Source organism: Schistocerca serialis, chromosome 2 (genome assembly GCF_023864345.2).
Source record: "Schistocerca serialis cubense isolate TAMUIC-IGC-003099 chromosome 2, iqSchSeri2.2, whole genome shotgun sequence".
In the NCBI taxonomy this organism is placed as follows: Eukaryota; Metazoa; Arthropoda; class Insecta; order Orthoptera; family Acrididae; genus Schistocerca; species Schistocerca serialis.
In genome coordinates, this window is record NC_064639.1 from 352,887,850 (window position 1) to 352,900,563 (window position 12,714).

The 12,714-nt window shown below is 44.9% G+C and overlaps 1 protein-coding gene and 1 non-coding gene across 2 annotated transcripts in view; one reads left to right on the plus strand and one right to left on the minus strand.

The window, feature by feature from the left end:
* Positions 1–577: 577 nt before the first annotated feature.
* LOC126455548 (probable rRNA-processing protein EBP2 homolog) overlaps positions 578–12,714 on the plus strand; it is a 40,828-nt gene continuing 28,691 nt past the window's right edge. The window contains exons 1-3 of the mRNA XM_050091303.1: positions 578–874; positions 961–1,047; positions 1,179–1,286. Of these exons, the coding sequence (XP_049947260.1) occupies positions 824–874; positions 961–1,047; positions 1,179–1,286 (246 nt within the window). The 5' untranslated portion in view covers positions 578–823. The remainder of the gene's footprint in view (positions 875–960; positions 1,048–1,178; positions 1,287–12,714) is intronic.
* Positions 4,242–4,315, minus strand: Trnat-ugu (transfer RNA threonine (anticodon UGU)). The gene has a single exon. It is a non-coding gene; the product is annotated as a tRNA-Thr (tRNA).

A 12,714-nucleotide genomic window follows, 5' to 3' on the forward strand; every position in this document is an offset into this window, starting at 1 on the left:
GTATCCATCCGTATAACACAAGGAAAAAGCAGGAAATACATGTTTAGCACGCATACACAACACTAAAACAGAATGACCACTGCAAATAGGAAACAGACTATACAATAAGGTACCTAATGCCATTAAAACAATAAATGACCCTTCAAAATTTAAAACTGCAGTCGATAGATATTGATTGCAAAAGCGTCGTTGTAGTGTAGATGAATATCTTGAAACACAAAAATCTGTTGCTAAATGTTGAAATAAGAATGATTGAAATGTCCATCAAAATTGTATGTAAAAAAAGAAAGCTGAATTTTCAGCTGTGAGAATATTAAGCCTAAATTAGTGTACATATTCTTGTATAATTTAAAATATTGTGTTATAAATCACAATGACTTGTCCAATATCATACTGTATAACAACAAATGATTAAAAGGACCAATGAAAAGTGAAGTGAAACTACACAGTCGAAACCTTCTTCCCGGGAAAACTTCACGTGACGTGACGGTATGTGTGTGATGCCGCCATTTGAAATGCATTGTGGAATGTTTTGACATGACGTGACGTCCAGTGTGAATTGGTATAATCCCTTCCGTAACGTCGTTGGTGAGACCCCATGTCTGTTGCAGCGAGACCACATGAGATCCATGTCTAGACAAAAAAGGATAATAAAACAAGTTGGCGGCCCTGCTGTGGTGGTATCAGAGATGTTACCAAGCAATGTTTGTATTCGCTTACGGCACATGGTTGATTTGATTGTTTGTGTCTCGTAGTTTGTGGAATATATCTGTGTTTTAGAGATGTGTATGAATTGTGTACGGAGATAATCCTTGTGTGCATCATGTCTGATATCGAGTCAGACGCTGAAATAGACTACGACTCTGATTCTCAGGTGTGGTGTAAAGAATATCGATTATTACGTCTGTTATCAAGCTAGTGCCTTAGTCTGTTTTATAGTTTTTGTTCATTTAATTTCAGCTTCAGGAAGCCTTCGAGAAGGGCGTGTTGAAGCCTGGCCTGAATGCTGTAGCAGAGGTAGAAAAGAAAACTTTTAAAAATAATGTGGTGAGTATTTTTTCTTAGCCATTTACATTTCTTCAAAGCCAAAGTATTGCCGACGTACATTCGTGGTCCTTTTTGTATTTTCATAATGGCATTGTTGTCAGTATCATTTTTTTCCTCTTCCTTTTTTTCAGGCAGATCTTAAAAAGTGCTTGTCAGGATTTCGATTGGGTCTTCCATGGATTGAACGGCTTGACCTTGTTACTGGTCATGCCCCCCTCGCACCAGAGTTAGCAGCGAAGGTAATTTTGTTTGACAACAAATTGTTTCATTGGCTGCTTTAAATCTTTCTTCCGGTTCTGTTTTGTCCATGACATCAAAGGTTTTGTGTGGGCTGTAGTAGTAGGATGTAGCCCGTATTAATTTTGCCCTCTTGATGAAGAGATGAGCCTGAAGTGGGTTCTTTGTAAAATTATAATGAACTGTAATTAATTTAGGATTAACCAATTCAGTGATTAGTAATAATGTTTGGCTGGTGCTGCTGTGTATTTTCTGTCTGACATTTACTAAAACATTAGAGATATCTTGCATTTATTATTTAGTCTTTTCAATAACTGTCTCAGCACAACCAGTAAACGTCAGAAGTAGACATACCGGTTAACTGATATCTGATGGTATACCTACATGTGCAGAGTTACCAATTGTTCACTAGCTAGGGAGTTGCTCTTAATGTTGCCTCACAGTAAAAACATTATATCAGTATTGACTTTAGTTCTGATATATATAGCGATTTGTGGAATATGATCAGCTGGTTGGAATCTCTCTTTTTACAAGAAGTTTTAAAGTTTGCATATTTTTTCACTAAATGTTAGCTCCCCATTTGTTCATTGTTTGACCGTTAGTCTTGTGTGGAATAGGCGTACTTTCTTTGTCTTGTATATATTTGGTGCCCTGCAGCTTGTAAAATGTGTAAATATGCCTTCCTATTAATTAACTGTTTGACAAAATGTGCTTTGTGGTAGTATTTTGTTACACTGGACTAGTTTTGGACATTGTCCATCATCAGCAGTATCTTATTGGTAATGTTCTCTTTGTGTATTTCAGTGACTATATTTTGTACTCTATTTATCTATACATATGTGATGAGCATTTAAGGAATTTTTTTAATGAAATACATGGATTTGTTGTTGGTAGTAACTGTTCATGCAATGTAATCATAATATTATAAGAACATTACGATATATTGTCACTCAAACATACTACTGAACATTGCATGTAAGATACCTCTGATCTGAAAATACAGCTCTTGTCAAACAATTACTTAATAAGATGACATATTTAGATAGGCCATAGTGTTTTCTATAATGTGTCATCTGCAACTAATAGTAGGCCTAATTTTACTTCCACACACTCTGTGATATAACTTACACGTGAACTAAAAGTACTTCAATGCAGTTGAGATCTTTTGTTAAATTTTGTTATAATTATATTTAAATATCAGTTTAGAAATTCTCATTTTGCACCCATCTCTCAGTAAGTGTGTAGTCTGTGTCTGAGTAAGTATGTCACTAAGTGTTGTCGACCTGCATTTCTTCTTCTTCTTCTTCTTCTTCTTCTTCTTCTTCTACATCTACTTAAGTGTATCTGTCTATGACAGGTTTCAACTAGAGGCTTTTCATTGTGTCCTGTTGTGAGCATCTTCCTTCAACTGTCATCCATCAACCAGCTAACTTTCTACCTTTTCCTTTTATCCCTTCAACTTTTCTCTCTGATTCTTCGTTCTAGACAATTCCTAAGCAGTACCAGTATATGTCCCAGCCTTGCTCTTTTTTCTGTTTATGATGACTTCCAATAATTTTTGTATTTCTCCTATTTACTTCATTACTTCATGATTCTTAAGCCTGCCAGTCCACTTTACCACACTCTTCTCCATAACCACATTTGAAAACTTTCTAAGTATCTTTCTTCTTTCTTTTTAAATGTGCATGATTCACTGCTGTATAACGCAACCTTTCAGACATGAATTTAGCAAAACTTTTCTCAGTTCAATTGGAATTCTAGATAGTAGTAACTACTGCAACTTTCACCTTTCCAAATGCTGTCTTTCCCATAGATATCCTCCTTACTTTTTCTGTACAGCTTCCTTTCCATGCCACTAAACTTCCCAGATACAGATAGATTTTACTTGTTCTGTCTTTTTTTTCCGTCTATGAATGTGTTAATTGAAGCTTCCTTCTTGCTTATCATCACCTTTGTTTTTTCCCTTTTACGCCTTCATTCCATACGCCTTGCCTCTTCTTACAATACTCTCAATCATCTGGAGCTCCTCTTCTGAATCTGCCAGCACCACTTGATCATCCACATATTTTATAGTTGTTATCATTTCTCCCCCAGTTACACTGTATCTTGCAGCCTCATGTGCCTGACCTATCAGATCCCCTCTGTGTATATTGAACAGCTTTGGTGACTGTGAGCATCTTTGCTGTTCTCTCCTTCCAGTGTTGATCTCTTCAGTCTCTTCGTTCCATACTCTTACTGTTACTTTTGTATACATCTCCCTAATTAAACTTTTTATCTCTCCAGTCTATGCACAACTTTTAAAATTCTCAGCATTATATTCCAGTTGTAAGCCTTCTCCCACTCAATAAAACAAATATACACCTCTTTGTTCATTTCTCGTGTTCTTTCTCCAATAATTCTCAGACAATATATAGGGTCATTCCACGTCAAAACATGCAATAATTCAATGATTTGTAACCTCTACTGAAGATTTTCACAAAACTTTGCACATTGGCTTATACTTAGAACATATGAACTTCTGCAAAATCTTTTTGGTCTCAGACTACAACTTTATTTTATGATAATTTTAAATGCAGTGATATATTGATAACTGGGCTATGCAAGAATGTCAGCACAAAATGGTACATACCTACATAAATGCCCATAACTGAGGTGTTTATGAAGCTTTTGATTTTGAATTTTTTTTAAGTTAAGAGAAGCACATACGTAACAGACATGTAATTGTTTAAGCAATAAAGTTACAAAGAAAATTAAAAAATAATATAATATCTGTCAATTTTCAATTTTAGAAAATTGTGAGGATATAGTAAATATACGAAGACAGTAACTTGTTCTCGAAAGAACAGTTAGTGTTGATGACCGTGCAGCTTTTCCCTGAAGTAAATGATGACTAACTGACAACCTCAGCTGCCGACAGGTGTTGTTGAAATACCTCGATGTGGACAGCTGAAAATGTGTGCCCCGACCGGGACTCGAACCCGGGATCTCCTGCTTACATGGCAGATGCTCTGTCCATCTGAGCCACCGAGGACACAGATGAATAGCGCGACTGCAGGGACTTATCCCTTGCACGCTCCCCGTGAGACTCACATTCCCAACTGTCCACAATTGTACGTATGTATTGTACCTTATAGAGATTTGCCCATCCACTCATTACTCGCGCACGCTTTGGCGATTCCCGTAAGAGTTTGGGCGACCTGTGCGTATTCGCACAGACGAAGGTCAATGGCTGGTTAGCCTTTTTAACTATATATACGAAGACAGTAACTTGTTCTCGAAAGAACAGTTACTGTTGATGACCGTGCAGCTTTTCCCTGGAGTAAATGATGATTAACTGACCAGCCATACTTTCCACTATGATGGAAAAGGGTCATTTTAAGCAAGTCCATCGACTCACTGCCTCAGGTGCAAGGGTATCAAATTAGCCTATTTAAGTATAACTCATTGTAGTCAGGCAAGTTGACTTTAAATGTGAAAATGTATTTCCTTTCATTTGACTAATTCAGTAAGTATTTAAAAACTATACTATATATGATTTGTGTGTTCAGCCAATCCCTGCTCACAGTGATTAAAAAGTGTTCTTCGACAGCAGAAACCTGTATTGGCATGAAAACAACGCAACTATTGGTGACATTCACTGTTGAGAATAACTGGCTTTCAACAGTTCGTCTATTTGGCCTCAGTTGCTTTTTGTCTTTCTGAGAGACAGGTAATACCTGTTTGTCGTGCGGCCTTATCATGCCACTTGTATAAAGTATGTTTTAAGTGGCTTAGTGCTCAATTAATTGCAGTTTACCTTGTGAATTCATGCACTATCGAAAAATTACAAAAACATCTCTTCATTTGACAACTTATGCCAAAGTAAAAATTACAAAAAATAGAAGAGCTGAGTGAAGACAAATGAGATTTAATATTGCTGCAATCCAATATAAGCTTTTCGCAAGACCAAGAAAGTGCTACTATTTGTGGACACCATAGATACTGTAACTTAAAAGTTTTTGAAATTAATCAAAGAACGTGTGATACTTTTAAAACAAACAAACAGTTAAAAAATCTTTGAGGTCAGTTTGCTTGTCTTTGTCTAAAACATTAAGTACTAAAAGAATGTATACAAAACCAGGCTAAAATCTTTGCACAACATGTAAGATTTGTGAACAGAAAACTGACATCAGTGATATAAATGAAAGTGATGCAGATGACCTGAGATGACGTTTCACGAATCAGTACTAAAAGATCAGGAGGCAAATAAAACTTTACATGATTTGTGGAGCTACAACTTCACTCCATTCCAAATAATAGCAAGGCTTCATATGGCAAAAAGAGGCTAGGAAAAGTGAACCATGTTTTGGAAAGAAAGGTTTGCAGTATTGAAGATTCTGAATGTAGAGAAGAAAAATTTGATGGTGAAATTGTTAAGAAAGACAAAGATTTTGATGCCATGGTATTGTTAATGAAAGAAAATGTGGCTAGTTTGACTACCTGAAAAAATCCAAATTTTAACTTTGCATCCACCCTCTTCGAAAAAAGAAAACATAATGTCATAATTTAATGTTAGTGAATATGTGGTTCGACAAGCAAGGAAACTGAAAACAGAAATGAGTATTTTATCAATTCGTAAACCAAAAAGAGAGAGAGTTATTGCTGATGAAGTTTTAAAGATCTGTACCAAAATGATGAATATATTTGAATGTTACCAGGAGCAAAAGACACAGTTAGCATTCAGAAGAATTTGTATATGCAAAAAAGACTCACCCTTTGCAACTTAAGAGAACTGTACTCTTGTTTTAAACATTAACAAACATTAACATTGGTCTTTCTAAATTTCGTAATTGGTAAAGCAGTCTGCAACTGTTGGTGAATACATAGACTTGGTAACAAGATTACAGGCACTTAAACTACACTCATTTATATCCAAGTGTCAGTCAAAATCATTGAAAAAATTGAAAGAAAATCTAACCCCAGAAAAAACAATTCTGGCAAAGGACTGGGCTGAAAACTAAAACTACAGTTTTGTAATTCAGAATGAAATTCAGAGTTACCACTGGCCAAGCAGCAGCTGTACAATCCATCCTGTGTATGTTTAGTTGTAAATGAAGAAAGTAAATTGGTAATACTGAACCACTGCTTTATAAGTGGTGATATGGAACATGGTGTAGAATTTGTATATGCTGTCCATAAATAAATGGTTAAGTGGCTGGCAGAACAATACCCACAAGTGAAGAAAGTGCATTAGTCCCTGATGGATATGCTGCTCAGCTTAAGAATAGAAAAAGCTTTAAAAAATTTTGTGAGCGCAAAAACGATTTTTCTATTGATGCTGGGCATTCCCTTTTTGCCACTAGCCATGACAAATCTGTGTGTGATAGTTTGGGAGGAACTGTAGAGAGAGTGTTGCCACAAGTTCTGGAATCAGGAAATACTGTGAAACTTCAAGTGTGCCAGGGAAATCAGCAAAATATTAGGGTGATTTGAAAAAAAAAAAAAAAAAAAAAAACTCTGGAAAAAAAATCTTGTTTATGTCTCTGTAGATGAAATGGATTGTTTACTGAGATGTCATGCATCATCGTTGGCTGGGTGCTGCTGAGAATGTGTGCTGCTTCCGTACTCTCTCATTCTTACTGCTTCTCTCCTTCCTACCACTGCCCTCAGCTTTCAGTCAGTGCTACCACCACTTCTTGCTATTAGCCTAGTAGCTGCCGAGATGCAGGGACCCCCCTGCGGGTCCGGGGTAAGAATAGGCCCGAGGTATTCCTGCCTGTCGTAAGAGGCGACTAAAAGGAGTTTCAACCGTTTCGGCCTTCCATGTGATGGTCCCCCTTGGGGTTTGACCTCCATTTTTCAAAATTCTACGGAAGTACGAGCCTTTTGGGGACGAATGCCTTACGTGGTGTACCACTGGTCCTCAGTGCACTAAAACCTTGGCACTCAGCATTGTACCGGCATTGTAACCGTACCCACTATTCCTCAAATTGGGCCTCAATGCCTGATGGGTTGTACAAGTTACGCCCATAGTGTGTCCCCATCTGCACCTACGATCATGATGGACTTTCCATGGCACCAGAAATCCAGCACGGTAGCCATCCCGTTGTGGTGGGGTCGTCATGTACCCTCTAGGTTGTAGCCCCCTGACAACACAGGGATCGTACTGCCGATACCTGAGCTGCACCCTCCCCACGTCGGCCAAGGAGTAGATGCCCGTCTCCTTAGGGCATCAGGACTCCCGGCAATGGTCATCCTGCCAGGTGGCCCTTGCTGAGGCTGGGTGGCGCCCGTGGGGAGAGCCCCTGGTCGGAGTGGGCGGTATCGGAGCGTACGTTTCGCAGATGAAACGTCAACATGTATCGGGTCGCTCTGCGGCCGAGTCTTTAAAAAGAAATGTACTGTCTCTGGTTCTGGTTCTCCTGCCCTTTCCCACTTGGCCACTCCCTGGGAGGAAGGACAGGCCCGCCGGCTTGGGGCGAAGTACTTCCCCCGCTATTTAGTCTGTTCTCGGACCGATGGGGGGACGTTCGCCACCTCCAAGCCCATGTTCTTTGTTCAGCACATTGAGGACATCTTCGGGGAAATCGAGGCTCTCAGCAAGATGCGTTCGGGGTCCGTTCTTATAAAGACCACCTCCGCCACACAGTCGGCGGCGCTCCAGGCGTGCGACCGCCTAGGGGACATCCCAGTGTCCATTGTCCCGCATCTGGCACTAAATAGGACGCAGGGGGTTATTTTTCATCGGGACCTCCTGCTGCAATCTGATGAGGAGCTCAGGGCCAACCTGGAGCGCCGAGGCGTGCATTTCATCCGGCGAGTCCAGCGCGGCCCCAAAGACCTTCGCATCCACGCCAGGGCCTTTATCCTCGCCTTCGAGGGGGACGTTCTCCCGGAGAAGGTAAAGGTGATGTGCTACCGGTGCGACGTGCGACCTTACATCCCGCCTCCTATGCGCTGTTTTCGGTGTTTGTGCTTTGGGCACATGTCGTCACGGTGTGAGGCTGAGCCCCTTTGTGGCGACTGTGGACGTCCCCTTCGTGAGGAAGGTACATGCACCCCACCACCTCGGTGCGTTAATTGTCCTGGCATCCACTCGCCTAGATCCTCAGACTGCCCTGCATATCAGGAGGAGGAGAAGAAGATACAAGAACTCAAAACTTTGGATCGTCTCTCTTATTCTGAGGCCAGGAAGAAGTATGACCGCCTCCATCCCGTGCCGTTGACCACTTCGTTTGCCTCAGTTGTGTCCACTCCTTCCGCGGTATCTTCACCCCTATCCTGTCCCCCCTCCGCCTCCTCCCCCCATCAGGGGGCTCTGCCTCCGCCTCCCAAATCCCTCCCTTCCAAATCCTCCTCCCCCGTGGCTCCCGCCCCCTCTGCCCCAGGGGCCACCCTACCTCCTCCTCCTCTCCCCCCCGCCGCCTGCGAAGCGATCCTCTTCTCAGGCGTCCATCGGGAAAACATTCCGGACCCCAGCTTCCGAGGTCCGGCATTCCAAAACAGATCCCACGCGTGAGGACCTTCTTCGGGTCCAGCCCACCATCCCTGTGCCTCCTCGGACTTCCAAGAAGGCCTCCAAGAAAAAGTCTCTATCCCCCTCTCCACCCCGACGCGTTTCGTCTGACGCTCCATCTATGAGTCGCTGCTCCCGGCCATCCTCAGTTTCGCCGGGATGCTGTGCTGCCAGGCGCTCAGCTGGCCTCTTGTCGGCAAATGATGCTGCCCCTCCTACACCACCAGGGACAGCGGCCGCAGCTGGCGACGACTCGATGGAACAGGATCCGCCTCCCGCCAGTTGTAGAGATGTTCCCTTGAAACCTGGCCCTCCGTGGCCGTCGAGGTGACCAGCTCTTCCCCCGTCTCGTTCCCCCTCTTTTTTGACTAGCGATGGCCTTGTTACATTGGAACATAAGAGGTATTAGATCTAATCGGGAGGAATTACAACTGCTCCTCCGCCTGCACTGTCCACTCGTCCTTGGTCTCCAGGAAACCAAGTTGCGCCCGACTGACCGTATTGCCTTTACCCACTATACCTCGGAGCGGTATGACCTCACCCCTGTGGACGGTATCCCAGCTCGTGGTGGGGTCATGTTGCTCGTTTGGGACGATGTCTATTACCATCCCATCCCATTGACCACCCCACTCCAAGCAATAGCTGTCCGTATTACTCTTTCTGCTTTTACTTTTTCAGTTTGTACCATCTACACTCCATCGTCATCCGCTGTTAGTCGGGCTGACACAATGCACCTGATTGTTCAGCTTCCCCCGCCGTTTTAATTGTTTGGCGACTTCAATGCCCATCATCCCCTTTGGGGCTCTCCTGCATCCTGTCAAAGAGGCTCACTCTTGGCGGGTGTCTTCAACCATCTCAATCTTGTCTGCCTCAATACTGGCGGCCCGACTTTCCTCTCGGACTCTACTCATACCTACTCCCACTTGGACCTCTCGATCTGTTCTACCACTCTTGCCCGTCGGTTCGAGTGGTATGTCCTTTCTGACACCTATTCGAGCGACCACTTCCCCTGTGTCGTTCGTCTCCTGCACCACACCCCATCCCCACGTCCTTCGAGCTGGAACATACCGAAAGCTGACTGGGGACTTTACTCCTCCCTGGCGACCTTTCCGGACCACGATTTTCTCAGTTGTGACAGTCAGGTCGAATACCTCACGGCTGTTATCATCAATGCTGCCGAACGTTCCATTCCTCTTACTACCTCTTCTTCACGTCGCGTTTCCGTCCCCTGGTGGAACGAGGCTTGTAGAGACGCTATCCGTGCTCGACGACTTGCTTTACGCACCTTTCGCCGCCATCCTACGTTGGCGAATTGTATTGGATACAAACGACTCCGGGCGCAATGCCGTAGAGTCATCAAAGACAGCAAAAAATCTTGTTGGGCCCTCTTTCACCAACTCCTTTAACAGTTTTACTCCCTCCTCTGTCGTATGGGGTCGCCTGCGCCGGCTGTCGGGCATTAAGGACCACTCCTCGGTACCTGGTCTGACCTCAGATAATGAGGTCCTCGTTGATCCTGTGGCTGTCTCCAACGCCTTCGGCCGGTTTTTCGCGGAGGTTTCAAGCTCCGCCCATTACCACCCTGCCTTCCTTCCCAGGAAAGAGGCAGAAGAGGCTCGGCGACCTTCCTTCCACTCGCTGAATCTGGAAACTTATAATGCCCCCTTTACTATGCGGGAACTCGAACGTGCACTTGCACTGTCCCGGTCCTCTGCTCTGGGGCCAGATGCCATTCACGTTCAGATGCTGGCACACCTTTCTCCGGCGGGCAAAAGTTTCCTTCTTCGTACGTACAATCGCGTCTGGACCGAAGGTCAGGTCCCAATGCGTTGGCGTGACGCCGTCGTTGTTCCTATACCCAAACCCGGGAAGGATAGACACCTTCCTTCTAGTTACCGCCCCATTTCTCTTACAAGCTGTGTCTGTAAGGTGATGAAGCGCATGGTTCATGCTCGGTTAGTTTGGATTCTTGAATCTCGACGGCTGCTTACCAATGTCCAATGCGGCTTTCGTCGCCGCCGCTCCGCTGTTGACCACCTTGTGACATTGTCGACATTCATCATGAACAACTTTTTGCAAAGGCGCCAAACGGTAGCCGTGTTCTTCGATTTGGAGAAGGCTTATGATACCTGTTGGAGAGGAGATATCCTCCGCACTATGCACAGGTGGGGCCTACGCGGTCGCCTGCCCCTTTTTATTGATTCCTTTTTAACAGATCGAAAGTTTAGGGTACGTGTGGGTTCCGTATTGTCCGACGTCTTCCTCCAGGAGAACGGAGTGCCTCAGTGCTCCGTCTTGAGCGTAGCCCTTTTTGCCATCGCGATCAATCCAATTATGGATTGCAGTCCACCTAATGTCTCAGGCTCTCTCTTTGTCGATGACTTCGCGATCTACTGCAGTGCCCAGAGAACATGCCTCCTGGAGCGCTGCCTTCAGTGTTGTCTAGACAGCCTATACTCATGGAGTGTGGCAAATGGCTTCCGGTTCTCTGAAGAGAAGACGGTTTGTATCAACTTTTGGCGATATAAAGCGTTCCTTCCGCCATCCTTACATCTCGGTCCCGTTGTTCTCCCATTCGTGGAAACAACTAAGTTTCTAGGGCTCACGTTGGACAGGAAACTGTGTTGGTCTCCGCATGTCTCTTATTTGGCTTCCCGTTGTACACGTTCGCTTAATGTCCTCAGAGTTCTTAGTGGTTCATCTTGGGGAGCGGATCGCACTGTCCTGCTTCGCTTGTATCGGTCCATAGTCCGATCAAAGCTGGATTATGGGAGCTTCGTCTACTCGTCTGCTCGGCCATCCGTCTTACACCGTCTCAACTCCATCCACCATCGGGGGTTACGTCTTGCGACCGGAGCCTTCTACACTAGTCCTGTTGAGAGTCTTTATGCTGAAGCTGCTGAATTACCATTGACCTACCGGCGTGACATACTGCTGTGTCGGTATGCCTGCCGGCTGTTGTCTATGCCCGACCACCCCTCTTACCAGTCCTTCTTCGCCGATTCTCTCGACCGTCAGTACGGGTTGTATGTGTCTGCCCTGCTGCCCCCCAGAGTCCGCTTCCGTCGCCTGCTTCGACAATTGGATTTTGCCCTCCCTACCACCTTCAGAGAGCGTGAGAGCCTGACACCACCTTGGCTCCAGGCTCCGGTTCATATTTATCTCGACCTCAGCTCACTCCCGAAGGAGGGTACTCCGGCTGCAGTGTATTGCTCACGGTTTGTCGAACTTCGTGCTCGACTTGCCGGTCACACCTTTATTTACACCCATGGCTCCAAAACTGACGATGGTGTCAGCTGTGCCTTTGTCGTCGGGGCCGCCACCTTTAAATACCGGCTCCTCGACCAATGTTCGAGCTTTACGGCCGAGCTTTTTGCTCTCCATCAGGCCGTTCAGTATGCCTGCCGCCACCGCCATTCATCGTATGTACTCTGCTCTGACTCACTCAGTGCTCTTCAGAGCCTTGGAGCTCCCTATCCGGTCCATCCCTTGATTCAACGGATACAGCAGTCCCTCCACTCTTTCACTGATAATGGTTCTCCTGTCAGCTTTCTGTGGGTTCCCGGACATGTAGGAGTGCCTGGGAATGAGGCTGCGGATGCTGCAGCCAAGGCTGCAGTCCTCCTGCCTCGGCCAGCCTCCCATTGTGTCCCATCATCTGACGTTCGTGGGGATGTTTGTAAGAGGCTTGTGTCGTTGTGGTGGGATGCTTGGTCATCCCTCCAAGGAAACAAGCTCCGGGCAGTTAAAACGCTCCCAACTGCTTGGACAACCTCCTCCCGACCATCTAGGCGAGAGGAGGTCCTTCTGACCAGGTTGCGGCTTGGGCATTGCCAGTTTAGCCACCGCTACCTGCTCTCCGGTGACCCAGCCCCGCAGTGCCCTTGTGGTCGGGCATTAACAGTGCGCCATGTTTTATTGTCGTGTCCCCGCTT